Genomic DNA, 13241 nt, shown 5'->3' on the forward strand with positions numbered 1-13241 from the left:
TTGTAATGGGTGTGTCTCTTCCTAACCTTTCTACTTTAAAATGATGATACATGCTTTCTGGGGTGTTTTGTTTTAGTATCCTTTTTACTGCTGCCTATGATATTTGTTCATAAGCTACTTTTCATTATGAATTACTACAGAGCGATAATTGCTTCTCTGTACAGCGGTGTGTATTCTTTATGTTTGTATATATGTGTTTCCTTAGCTTTCTGTTTATGTGACAAGATGCACAATTGATTGCATTGAAAAATGACATTTCATAAGTGTGTTTGACACATGAGACTGTATTGGGAGAATATGTGGAATTTCATACATAAAAGTGACACTATGTAGGAGATTTTTCATGATGAATTTGCCATTACTTTATTGGAATGGCAGATTAATAGGATGTTTTAATAGGTATTTTATACTTGTCAGTTTGTAAATTTAACAGGCATTACATTATTGTTCAGTTTCTAGCCATTGTCCAACTACCTCTGTTTTAATCTAGACAATTGAGTAAAAACATATCTAACAACTTAGGTCCCAAGCAACAGAAGTATTTAATGTTGACATTTGTCAGTGGCACTGATTACAGTACGTTATCAAAGGACATTATGTAGTGGAAGACAGAGGTATACATAATAAAACTTTAACTTGTAAATATAATTATTTTTATCCAGGTTCTTTGGTAATTGAAGATAATGAGATCCCACCACACATGCCTAAAAGCCCTGTGATGGAACCAAACATGCAGCCACAAAGTGGCTTACCTTCAAATCAACTATCCAAGTTCCCAACACAGATAAGTTTAGCTCAACTGCGACTTCAGCACATGCAGCAGCAGGTCCTTGCTCAGAGGCAGCAGGCTCAACGGAGGGCAGGTCCAGTGGGGCTCCCAAATCCTAGAATTGCAGGGCCCATGCACCAGACTCCTCCTCCACCTCCTCATCCACCTCCACCTCTTCCTCCTCCTCCTCCTCAGGTAAATTAGGGCAAGTCTAGAGTAGAAAACACTTAGCAGCTTGTAGCTCGTTCAAAAGTGAAAGGTGCAGCTAGTAAGATAGCGGCTAAAGACAATGTTATATTAATGAACAGTCTGTGCTTTTTAAAGAATTGCAGTGACACCATATTGTCTGACCACCCGTGTTCATTTTATCAGTCCAGAAGTTTAGTGCCCTCTGTACCATACCTATAAATATAACAAACTTCTTAAAGAAAATATCTTTTCATACCACTGTGTAGGTTTTCCTGTATAAACAATCTGTGAAACGGTTAGATAATAGAATATGTTATTTTGTGTTGAAGATGAATGCTACCTCTAAACAGTTACCACTCATTAATTTTCCTTGAAAATCTTGTGATAATTTCAGTAATAGATAGCTAAGAAGATTACTTTGTCTTTCCAGCAGCCACCTCCACGTTTAGTTAACTTCCAGAATAACATGAAATCCAATGGCTCAGTCCCTCTGGTTCAGCCAGTGAGGTTTCCTCAAAACCAGAATATACCACACTCAGCTATAAGGCCCAATCCATTGCAGATGGCATTTTTGGCACAGCAAGCTATTAAACAGGTAAAAAATGTTTTAACATCATTTGTAACTCCCCCTCCCCCCAAAACATGGGGACATAAAAACTTAAAACATGCAGTTAAAAAAAGTTATTTTCTGTTGTTAATAAAAGCCTATAAAATATCAGTGAGAAACACTTGTGTCAGCAATTTTAAAATAAGTGTTGCTCCATAATTTCAGTTGAGCTCAATTGCATATTTTACTAATGTGAAATGGTTAGACTTGACCACTGTAACTGTTCTCAGAATATCTCTACAGTTTTGACCTCTCAGCAAATTTTGGTCTCTCCTGATCATTTCATGGGTACATGGGTGTACATTGTGACTTGGCAACTGACAGTTTGATTCTTGATATTATCGTATATACTCGACTATAAGTCGATCTCATGTATAAGTTGAGGGCAAGTTTTGGGGCCAAAATTATGGATTTTGCTATGACCTGCAGATAAGTTGAGGGTAAAATTTGGGGCATATAGCAAAGGATCTAAAGGATGAAGCAAAGCAAAACAATGTAATAGAACTTACAAAATTCCAGCAAACTGGACGAGAGGATAGAGGGGGTTGGTAATACTCTAGCTTTTCACCAGGGGATGGTTCCTTCTTATAAATAAGTATTAAGATAAAGTACTTACATTGACCCATGGATAAGTCGACTCAAGTTTTTTTGGGGTCAGTTTTTTTGACCTACATTTCTAGACTTATATATGAGTATATATAGTAGTTTGAAGGATTTTTACCCCCAAAATAACACTGAATTAATGACTAATGAGTACAGTTGTCCCTCCATATTCGCTATGGTCAGGGGAACAAGACCCCCGTGAATATGGAAAAACCTCAAATAACAAATACACCATGTTTTTACCTGAAGGACACCTCTCTAGGAATCTCTAGGTCCTCCAGTGCAACTCTGTGGTCAGTGTCCAACATACACTGACCATAGGATGGCACTGGAGTTGCTACAAATTATCTTTCAGTGTAACTTTTAGTTAAAGATGACCACAGAGTTGCACTGGAGGACCTAGACAGTCTTAGAGAGAACATATTAATGAAATCCGTGAATAATCAAAGCCGCAAATATGGAGGGATGACTGTATTACAGATAGCATAGCAAAATGTTATAAATCCAGACCCATCCTGTGTTACTGCAGTATTACTATATTTGATTACTAATATGTATCATAAACAGTTTTTCTCTATTGTTATTCTCTTGCAGTGGCAGATCAATAGTGGACATGTTGCTGCTGTTCCCTCAAATGCCAGCAGTACAACATCAACTCCTTCCAGTCCCACCATTAATAGTGCTTCTGGATTTGATGGGAAGACTTTTGCTCCACCCATGATTGATCTGACATCAGCAATGGGTGGCTCCTATACACTTCCTTCTCTTCCTGATGTAAGATATATCTATTTGATAGATTTGTTATTATGTACGAAACATGTGTTGTCTTGACTGATCTGGAAAATGACAGCTTTCCTATAAAACACATGGGTCCCAAGAGCAGTAGATGGTCGTTTCTCCCCATCCCACCTCCCTTTTAGTGGTCGTCTAACACATAGATAGCTTGCATCTATGCAGCCCCTTTTCTTTTCATTTTTGAAGAGTTATTCCTTTTAAACATTTTAAATTAATATTTTTCTGCATGCTATGCATGCTTCTCTTCCATAGACGTTCTTACATGGGTCCATCTGTTTTACTATTGGAAAGGATTAAAATATACTCACACACTGCATTGCCATCAGTTATATACTTTTTGTGTTTTACTTATTGAAATCAGAGAATCTGAGATTAATGAAAAATGATGGCATGATTCTCTTCTCTCTAACTGCCATACCTCCTCCCACTTTAAGATTGACTGTTCAGCAAATATTTCACTGGAAAACATGGGGAGGAGAGAGAGTATTATGGAGCAGAGCCAGCCCAAAACTCCTTCACGGAAAACTGTACAGTCTCCAAATTCATCAGTGCCATCTCCAGGCCTTTCAGGTATGACTGCTACTACATATTATTGACAAAGTTGTTAATAACTGCAGACAGAGGTCTATGCCAGTATCTTAATGTATTAAAATAAGAGATAGAAAGGAATGGAAATGGAAACATTAATTAAAATACACAATAGAATGAAAAAGGCAGATGTTCTTGCTTCTTCCTAGATAAATATGAGGAGGGATAGGGAAGAGGTTTAAGAAGTTCTGTGAAAGTGAAAAATATAATGGTTAGATATAGGTGAAAGTATAAAGAGTTCTAACCATAAAGAGGAGGAGATTTAAATGATGTAGTAAAGTAGAAATTTTCAAATCACTTAACTAAGTTCAAGAGGGCATAGAATGAGTTGGAGAATAATGAAAAATTATTTCATTATATAAATAATGGGACATGGAAAGAATCAAGAGCATGAAAGAAGTAAAAGCAAAAATAGTTTATAATGATTGCAGATTAAACTATTTTGCAAACAGTAAATAGGAGAATGGTGATAATGAGAATCAAAAGAAAAAAGCTGGCAGCAGAATTAATAAAAGAAATCAAAAACTGAGGGAGAACAGTTGGGATGCCAGAGAAATCAATATTTATCAACAATCTACATTTAAAATAAAGCCTTGACCAGAGATGTAAGCTGGGATCAAGTTTAGGATTTATACCCTTTGGAGCAGGCATGAAGGGGACTGTAGGAGGGAAAGGGATTGCTGATTCTAGCAGAAGCAGTGGAATCTAGCGTACATACTCATTTGAATCTTGGTCATAGTGCTGTCTCCAGACAAATTTAACATTTTACATCTAAAATAGATCACACAGATTAAACCAACTCAACAGACCCTTTTTCAAGCTTTTCCTTACAAGGTTCACAAAGCAGATTTCCTCTGTAACTGTTTGCTTGTTGAATTTGTAATGTAAATAGGGGCGAGAGGTTCCTGTTTACCCTTTTATCTGTACAGCACAGGGCCCAGTACAAATAATACTACTATGATCTTCATGATTTGCCATTTTGCAAAACTATATGCTGGTGGGAATGAAAGGAGTAAAAAATATTAGACTTAACTTTAGATTTAACAAAAAAATAGACATTATGGTAAGAACTCTCCCCCCTCCTTTTTTATTGATGATTTAGGACTGGTTACGGTCTCTGGTATGCATCCTCCAGTTCGTTCACCCAGTGCCTCTAGTGTTGGAAGCAGAGGCAGGTAAGACTATGTAGTAAAAAACAGATCCTGGAAATAATGGTTTATGTGCATTAGCCAGTTAAGAAGTTTGCTATGAGGGGATGTATTTCATGTGTCTGACTGTAATAATACTGGGAAGCTAAAATTGTAAATACTGGGTTTTGTTTGTTACAACAGTAGTTATAATGATGGAAGTAATACTTACATGCATCTGATAGTTTGTGCTTCCTTCTCAAAATTATGTTTGTTTTATGTTCCTTAACAAGCACTGGATCTACACAGATCTATCTAAAAATTATCTCAATAACTTTGGTTCAGTCTCAGGTGGGGGTGGGGTAATGTGCGTATGTTGGGGTGTCACTATAAAAAGGAGCATTATAATAAACAAAATGCTTACAGTAATGGAAGAGACATTCTAAGTGGTCAGGAAAATAAATAATCGTATTCTGTAAACAAGAAATTTTGCATCACTTTAATAAAGGGAGGAGCAACCTTTGGCTCCCAGCCTGATTGCACATGACTCTTGGCCTGAGTTAAAATGTTCTCTGCCACTGATTGATTCCAACCACAGCAAAAACAAACTGTCTCTTCCCCAGCAGTAAAGGAGAGAAAGGGGTGACAGTGAGCGAGAAATACTATACTTGCCTAGTTTTGGCTCTCGCCCTCCCAACTTCTCTTCTAGTACCAGTAGACTGCCCACAAGGAAATGCATTTCTAAATAGAAGAAAAGGTTGACCACCGCAGATCTTTCTCAAGTAGCAGGGTTTCATTTAAGAAAGTCAGGAGGTGTTCTAAATATGAAAAAAAATATACAGAACACGAGGCAACAATATAGCAGAGTATATTAAAATTGGAAATCATGGGTTTCCTAAATCTTATGTGACTTTGAGGATCAGCTTTGAGAAAAATGATTTAGCAGTTTTTAAAATATATAATCAGTTAAGGGAGACAGACAGACAGACAGAGGAGGAAGAGGAGGCATACTGGCATATTAATTAGAGTGTGTTGTTTGAAATTTTCAGATCTATTTAAAACCTGCAAATTAGGACATACAAATTATTATTTCATACTGAAGAAAAAAGCAGAATATAATTCACCTAAGCAAAGTTTAAAAAAGATATTGACAGACTAAGATTAATAGTCCAGTTATCTTTCTGTTAGGTTGGAAGCAATTTCAGATTTGATGTGTACATAACTTGCTTAAATGATAGCCACTCTCACCTCCTGAATTTGATTGGAGTTGTCTTAAGTCAGTTGAAGTTGTGTGGCCCTTCTGATGTTGATCTGCAGCTTCCAGCATTCTTCCCCATTGGCAGTGCTGGCTAAGACTGCTGGGAGCTGCATTTCAACAAAATATGAAAAGCTACACTGTAAGTGTGTATATGGCCTCACATTTCTGGTCCCTTGCTTTAAAAATTGTGAGCTCACTGCAGGTAGCACTGACTGAGCTCTGGGGTCTTTTTCTTAATCAGATTCTCAACTTTCGCTGATGCCTGCTTATGATAAACATAAATGCTAGTCCAACTACCTTTCATTTTCTACTTGAAATGTGGAAATATAGGGAGGGAGGGAGGGGGAAAAGCATCTTCCTACTTGAAGTTTTATTTCATCATGATGAAACATAAACTTTGAACAGTGAGAAATGGGAAGAAGTATAACACACCTGATTCTCACAAATCTCATCAAAACAATAGTATCTGAAAGCATTATTGATTAAAATCATCCAGAACATGGCATAGCAGTCTCATTTTTATCTTGCTTGATTTTTCTTCCCTTTCCCTACTATTTTTATTTGCAGCTCTGGCTCCTCTAGCAGACCATCAGGTGCTGATTCAACCCAGAAAGTCCCCGTGGTCATGTTAGAGCCAATCAGAATAAAACAAGAGTCTGGCATACCAAGTGAGAACTATGATTTCCCAGTTGTAATAGTGAAGCAAGAAACAGAAGAGTCCCGGAATCGAAATGTAATCAAATCAGTGATTTAAAAAAAATAGTCTGGATATGAGGGAGTGGGATAATTTATTGCTTTCTTGGGAGGTTAGCTGGAGTCCTATGATTTTGCCGGAAGAGATCCATCTTAAATGCCCTCTTGTAGGTTTCCAAAGAACATATAAGACGGATCTCTTCTGGTAGGTTGTTCCAAAGTCTAGGGGCCATCGCAGAAAACGTTTTACAAGAGGTGGTTTACAACCTGGTTTTGGGGTGTTCTAATATTTTCATGCCAGATGTCCTGAGAGTGTGGGGCGGATTATGTAGGGAGAGGTGTTCCCTTAAGTAACTCGGGCCCAGGCCATGTAGGGCTTTATAGGTAATAACCAACACTTTGTATTGCGCCCGGAAGCTAATCGGCAGCCAATGTAGCGATTTCAACGGTGTAATATGCTCTGATCTCGGTGTTCTGGTGATCAGTCTGGCTGCAGCATTCTGAATCAGTTGGAGCTTCCGAACTTGGGACAAAGGTAGTCCCATGCAGAGTGTATTACAGAAATCTAAACAAGAGGTTACCAGTGCATGTACTACTGTTTCAAGGTCCCCCTGAACCAGGTAGGGATGCAGTTGGCGTATCAGCCAAAGTTGACACCATGCACTCCTGGCTATCACCTCCACCTGAGATGTCAACTGTAGAGACGAGTCCAAGAGTACTCCCAAATAGTGTATATGTGTTCAAAAGTGTTGGTAAAGATGTTATTTTTACCAAAGTTTACTTTCCTCCCCTTTTTTCTGCAGTCCAGATTTCCAGGTACCATGCTTACGTCATTGTTGTTGAATAGCAACCGCTCCTCGGAAGTAACAGTTTTGAGAACTGAAGCACCAGACAGTACAGGTGACCAGCCATCCAGTGGCAAGACAGGATGGATAGGGACTACCCATGTTGGAGACAGTAGGAAAGATGATGACCCCAATGAAGACTGGTGTGCAGTATGTCAAAATGGAGGAGAACTTTTGTGCTGTGATAAATGTCCTAAAGTGTTTCACCTTTCTTGCCATGTTCCCACACTCAGGAATTTTCCAAGGTAAAATTCATCCTACCCTACAGTACTAATTTTATTTAAAATAGTCATTTTCTGTTCTTAAAAGCTAAACAGGAGACCTCCGTGTGAAATTCAGTTTGTGCATGTGTGAAACAAAGCCTGTTTGGTGATAATGTTGAGTGTGCTATCTAGGAAGGATTTTCATATTCTACCAGGACTTTCCCTTATATCTCTGAGGATATAAGGAGTTTTCTTTATATCTCTGAGCAGTTTTTTGTTGTCATTTATAGTATTTAGGTTTATGAAAGCTATCTATATTTTAGTGCTATATAATATAAATTTACGATATATTTAAAATGTAGTTTTAACAGTAAAACATTTTTGTTGCTTGTTACACAAATTTATGTATTTATAAAAGATTATAAAAAGATAATGTAAAAAGATTTTATAAAAATTTTAAAGGATTATTTGAAAAAAGTAAAAAAAGATTATAAAATCCAGTAGATTATTATTATTATGCTGTCATAGAAGCTTACAGTACTTTTAAAAATATATTTATTTTCTATACTTTAAAATTGCTGCAGGAGATCTTTCAAGGAAGGTGTAAGGAGGCCCCCAGACCATGCTCTATTTGGAATTTGATTTATTATTTAAAATTTTCAATCTCTTTTTTTCAGGCAGATGAAATGTTTTTTTTCCTCACCTTTCAATTCCTTAATGTACTCTGTTTTTAAAAACTGGTCGGTTGGTTGAGCCTGAATGGAACAGGAAGGGTGGGGCACTGGGTCAGATGATTTCTGCCTTGTTTTGAGTGGATAGGAAATGAAAACCATTTTGGAGGTCTCCTGACATCAACTCAAAAGAACCTTTGACGTTAAGTACACAGTGGTCTTTTCTAGAAGAGAAAAAAGAGTGAGCCTATTTGAGAGGATAGAGATTGATGCACTGTGACATAGTGGTGTTCTCTCTCTCTCTGCCCCCCCCCCCCCGACCTCCAGAGCTACCCTGAACATTTGCAGTAATCAGTTAAGTCAGTTTATCAGTAGCTTCCATTGTAAATGTTTCACTCAACAGCAAAGAACAGTTCTAACAGTGACTTAATCATCTATCTGCTCCTCTGCTGTCTGAAACTCTCTTTCTGATTGAGATGACAAATATTAACTGAATAAAGAAATTCCGAAATTGAAGGCAGAGGACACATCTCTATCATATGGCTTCTTCTCAGCCGTAGTATCTTCTGAAACACAAGGTAGAACATAGATGGAAGGATTTGCCTACAGGCATTTAGAATTCAAGATTATGTATTGATATACTGTATGTCTGTCATCTTCTTTGTTCAGTGGAGAATGGATTTGTACATTTTGCCGTGATTTATCTAATCCAGAAATGGAATACGATTGTGATGGCTCAAGTAATATATCTGAGGAAAAAAGAAAACTGGACAGCAATATGGCATTGTCACCTACTGATCGGAGGGTGAGAGTACTAATTTCATCGCAATGTTCTCACTTTGCATGTTTTTCTTGGGAAATTGTATGCTGATAATAAAAGCACATAGTTTTATGTGGTATCTTCTTAATAATAATACATGAAAGACAATTTGCACTTTGTACCATATTCAATTTATAATTTACTTGAGTCATTCTTGTAAACATTAAGAAATAGATAAATGAGATCCATGATGCTAGCTTTTTATCTTGTTGAAATCTTTCCCAAGGTTCATTTATATTGACTATTGTTTCCAATAAGCCCATAAAGGCATACCAGATTGTCAAGTTCCCCTGTCCTTATTTTCTTTACAGGTTTTGGGAATATGCTTATTAATCAATGGCAAGTGCATTCTCAGAAGTGCACCCACTGAATGTTTCAAGTCCATTTTATTAGTACTTCTAGAACATTATACACTGACAGCAAAAACATGGAACGGTGTGTTTATTGTGGGAGGGAGACAAATGAAACAGTGTCAGAATTTTAGCAGAATATGTGTCAGAGTTGACGTTTTCTGAAGACTAAAATGCTGTTGTAAGTCTTCAAGTTAGCGTTTCAAGCAAATGTGTTTATCTTCTATTGTGCAGAAGTGTGAAAGACTGCTGCTGTATCTTTACTGCCATGAAATGAGCCTTCCTTTTCAAGATCCAGTCCCTCCCATGGTATGGTTGTCACTTAATATTATATTATTAATGTTTTGAAAAGGTGTGAATAACCATTACTGGTCAAATAAGCCAATACTGTAATGCTTTTCAGTGCAGCATATCACTCTTACTCTTCAGTGCCGCATATCATTTCATCCTTGACAGCAAGAGAGCATTGGTATCAAGTAGAACAGGGGTAGACAACCTTTTTGAGCCGGGGGCCGGGTTGCTGTCCCTCAGACAACGGGGGCCGAAGCCAATAAATAAATAATTAAATTTTTTAAAAATAAATAAATAAGCCGGGACAAATGTAGGACAAAAATTCGAATGGAGGACGCTTTTTTAAAATGGAGGATACACTAAAAATTTGCTGATTTTTTAAAAAAATGTTAATATAAATGCATGTTTCAGAGGCTTCTATAGACAATTGTCCCCCTTGCCTGCCGCTTGCCCCCCTTGCCTGCCGCTTACCCCCCCTTGCCCGCCTCCTCCTGATAGGCCAAAGGCCCCACGCCCTCACGCGAGAGGCCAAAGGCTCCGGCGGCAGGACCGGGCTGGGGCCGGTCCCAAGGCCTTGCTGGGCCGCATCCGGCCCGCGGGCCGCAGGTTGCCTACCCCTGAAGTAGAATATCATTCAAATCTTATATTTGAGCCGCAAAAAAAAAAATATGATGCAACCATTAATTTTCTGAATAAATGCTACCAGGTACCATCCATGATTCATTCTCTTTTTGGTTTGAGAAGGTATCCTCCTTATGTGGGTTATCTCCAATCAGTGCCAAGGAAGGCAGAGTTCACATGGTTCAGATATTTGGGGGTCCTCTGTCGCTTCCTTCCAGTTTGTTCCCTGGCTCATCCAAGACAGGTACTTCCTATCTTTTATTCCCCATTTCCCAGCAGAGAGGGTCCTGTCCTCCTGTAATCTGGGTTTAGCTCCTCCTATTTGCTCCTATAGGCAGGGACAATACAACAAAGACCGGCCCCAATATAGGGAGGAGCTAGCCCCCCTGAGCCTCAGTCTTTTTCCTGCCTATGCTCCTAGCAGGATGGTCTCTTCGAGCCAGCGAAGTTTTTCCTTTCTACAAAAGCGGTTTGAGAGTTTTCTTGGCCTTCCCTTCTTCTCCTCTCTCCTGCCTTTCCCCTCTTCTTTGGTGGTGGCTATGGCAGAGGACCCTGAGAGCCATCCTTAACCCAGGCTTCCCTAGCTCAGGGTCTGCCAGCTCAACAGAGGGAGCTGGCTTCAGAGGGAGACCCATTGGGATGTGTTTGCTGTTGCTCTGCAGCTTCTTTACTACAGCCTTGGAAGCATGAAGAAGACTTAAAATGGCATCCTGCCCACCCGGGTGCTGCCTGTGGCCTCCGACCCTGCCTGCCTGTTGGTGGACCTGCCTTGTTCTTCTTCTTGTTGCTGGATTGGTTTTTCTGAGTTCTTGTTTGTTCTTGGACTAGTTTTTTCTAAGGTGTTCTAGTTAACCCTTAGCTGATGTTACTAAAGTTCAGTTCCTTGATTACCTTACTAGTCGCTTGGCTTGTTATTGACTGAGGCTCAGGGGGGCTAGCTCCTCCCTATATTGGGGCCGGTCTTTGTTGTATTGTCCCTGCCTACAGGAGCAAATAGGAGGAGCTAAACCCAGATTACAGGATGCCAGGACCCTTCTCTGCAGGAAATGAACGTGTCACGGTAAGTACCCAACGTTCCTTTCTGCTTCTTTGTGTTTTATAACTTCCTTCATTCTTTGCTGCTTCTGCCATATTCCCATTCTTACCAAAGAAAGAGAAAAACTCTTGCTTTACCCAACCTTTTTGCTTCAGGCCTAAACCTGGAATGTCATCAGGAAATCTAGACTAATTTTTCTCTCATCCTAGATCTCTTTTATTCAGTAAGTATCTGTTCTATTCTTGCATAAGGCTCACTTATTTGTCCCAGTAAGGGATTTTCTAGATTCAGGCTACAGATTTTTTTAAGCAAGCTTTGGTCCTTCTCTCATTTCATCTCCAAGACCCATCCCTCCATATCCTCAAAGCCAATACCTGCTCATCCCCCTAAAGAATAACATCAGCAGTTCTAAGGTGACATTTCCCAGGGAGGGTGGCAAGACCCTGTTTCCAGTTAGACTGAGGGAAATCCACCAAATACAAAGAGGTATCTAAACAATCAGAGAAGGCAGTTAGATGGACGAAATACAGCTTTCCAATGACAGATTTATACTGTTCCACTTCAGAATTTCTGTCCAGCGTTCACAAGGTTATCTCACTGCAAGTGAAGAACAGCTGCATAGTGAGGTCATGAACAGAGTTGTGCACAGGATTTCCTGTTAACCTTCATCATAATCCCAAAGAAAGGAGGAGACTGGAGAGCCATCCTGGATTTTAAATACATCAACTTATTTGTAGCACCTGCACATTCAGGATGAAATTTCTTCAAACCGTTCAAGAAAACCCATTTCATGATACATCTATTGTCCCAGTGCAGGAGTTTCTAAAGTCATTCTGATTCACATTAGAAACATAGTGTCATTACAGGTCCCTATCAATTTTCCCTGGCATTAGCCCCCAGATCTTTATAAATTTAATCATATCAGCAGTCACCTTTCCCATCTTGAAGGGGTGCATGTATAAGTTGTGCTCTGAGCACTTTCCTTCTCAAAGCCATGAAAGACCTCTGATATACTTGGCTTGCTTGCAGTGCCATGGCCTCCCTGTAAACTACAATAAAAGCTTACCCATCCAAAGGATTGTCTATTTCAGGGCAGAGATAAAAACAGAAAAGCTTTGAAGCTCAGTGTCTCTAGAGCAGATCCAGATCCACAGGCACAAATCCAAAGATTTTTACAAACAAAATTGAGGAGTTTATGATTTTGTACATACAGATGCTCTCATTGCTTAGTTTCTGTCCTGCCTCCTATGGTGGCTGCTGTTATCACACTATCTTGACATGTAGGGCTCTTGCCATATGTAAATCCTTCTGGAAGTGAAATGAAGCGTTCTCTGTTGTGGCGATGGAACTCAAGCTGCCTCGATTGCATTTAGCCGCCTCAATTGCAGCGGGATATATTATTATTATTATTATTATTATTATTAATTAGCAACAAGCTCAGAAATGGAATTTCCCTCTACAGTCAACTCAGAGATGCAGTGTATAAACTGCTCTGCACAGGTAGCTTGTTTTCTTCACTTGATTGGTCAGTTCTGCACATTGCCAAAGATTTCGCATTCCTTCTGAGAGTTACATATTCTTTTCCTTTGCTTGCTCCACTATTCTGTCCTTGAAGCTTTCTTCTGCAGCATTATGTGTAGGCCATGTATACAAACTGGGAAGAAGAGCCAGAGGACCCTGACTTTCTTCAAAGTCAGAAATCATTTGATACCTGCTTTCCTGGATGCCTCCTGGAAGACTTTCATGTTGAGTATGCTGTGTTACAGTTTGCTAGC

General features: G+C 39.1%; 1 protein-coding gene across 6 annotated transcripts in view; it reads left to right on the forward strand.

The window, feature by feature from the left end:
• The window catches only part of TRIM24 (tripartite motif containing 24), a 66937-nt gene that overhangs the window by 50715 nt on the left and 2981 nt on the right, over window positions 1-13241 (forward strand). For 3 of the 6 annotated variants that reach the window (XM_042468346.1, XM_042468348.1, XM_042468351.1), the window contains exons 9-17: window positions 663-964; window positions 1389-1553; window positions 2763-2942; window positions 3398-3533; window positions 4654-4726; window positions 6504-6669; window positions 7433-7719; window positions 9018-9153; window positions 9753-9827. In XM_042468346.1, coding sequence (XP_042324280.1) covers window positions 663-964; window positions 1389-1553; window positions 2763-2942; window positions 3398-3533; window positions 4654-4726; window positions 6504-6669; window positions 7433-7719; window positions 9018-9153; window positions 9753-9827 — 1520 coding nt within the window. The other 3 variants (XM_042468347.1, XM_042468349.1, XM_042468350.1) reach the window with 3 other exon arrangements.

This window comes from Sceloporus undulatus, chromosome 5 (genome assembly GCF_019175285.1).
Source record: "Sceloporus undulatus isolate JIND9_A2432 ecotype Alabama chromosome 5, SceUnd_v1.1, whole genome shotgun sequence".
Lineage (NCBI taxonomy): Eukaryota > Metazoa > Chordata > Lepidosauria > Squamata > Phrynosomatidae > Sceloporus > Sceloporus undulatus.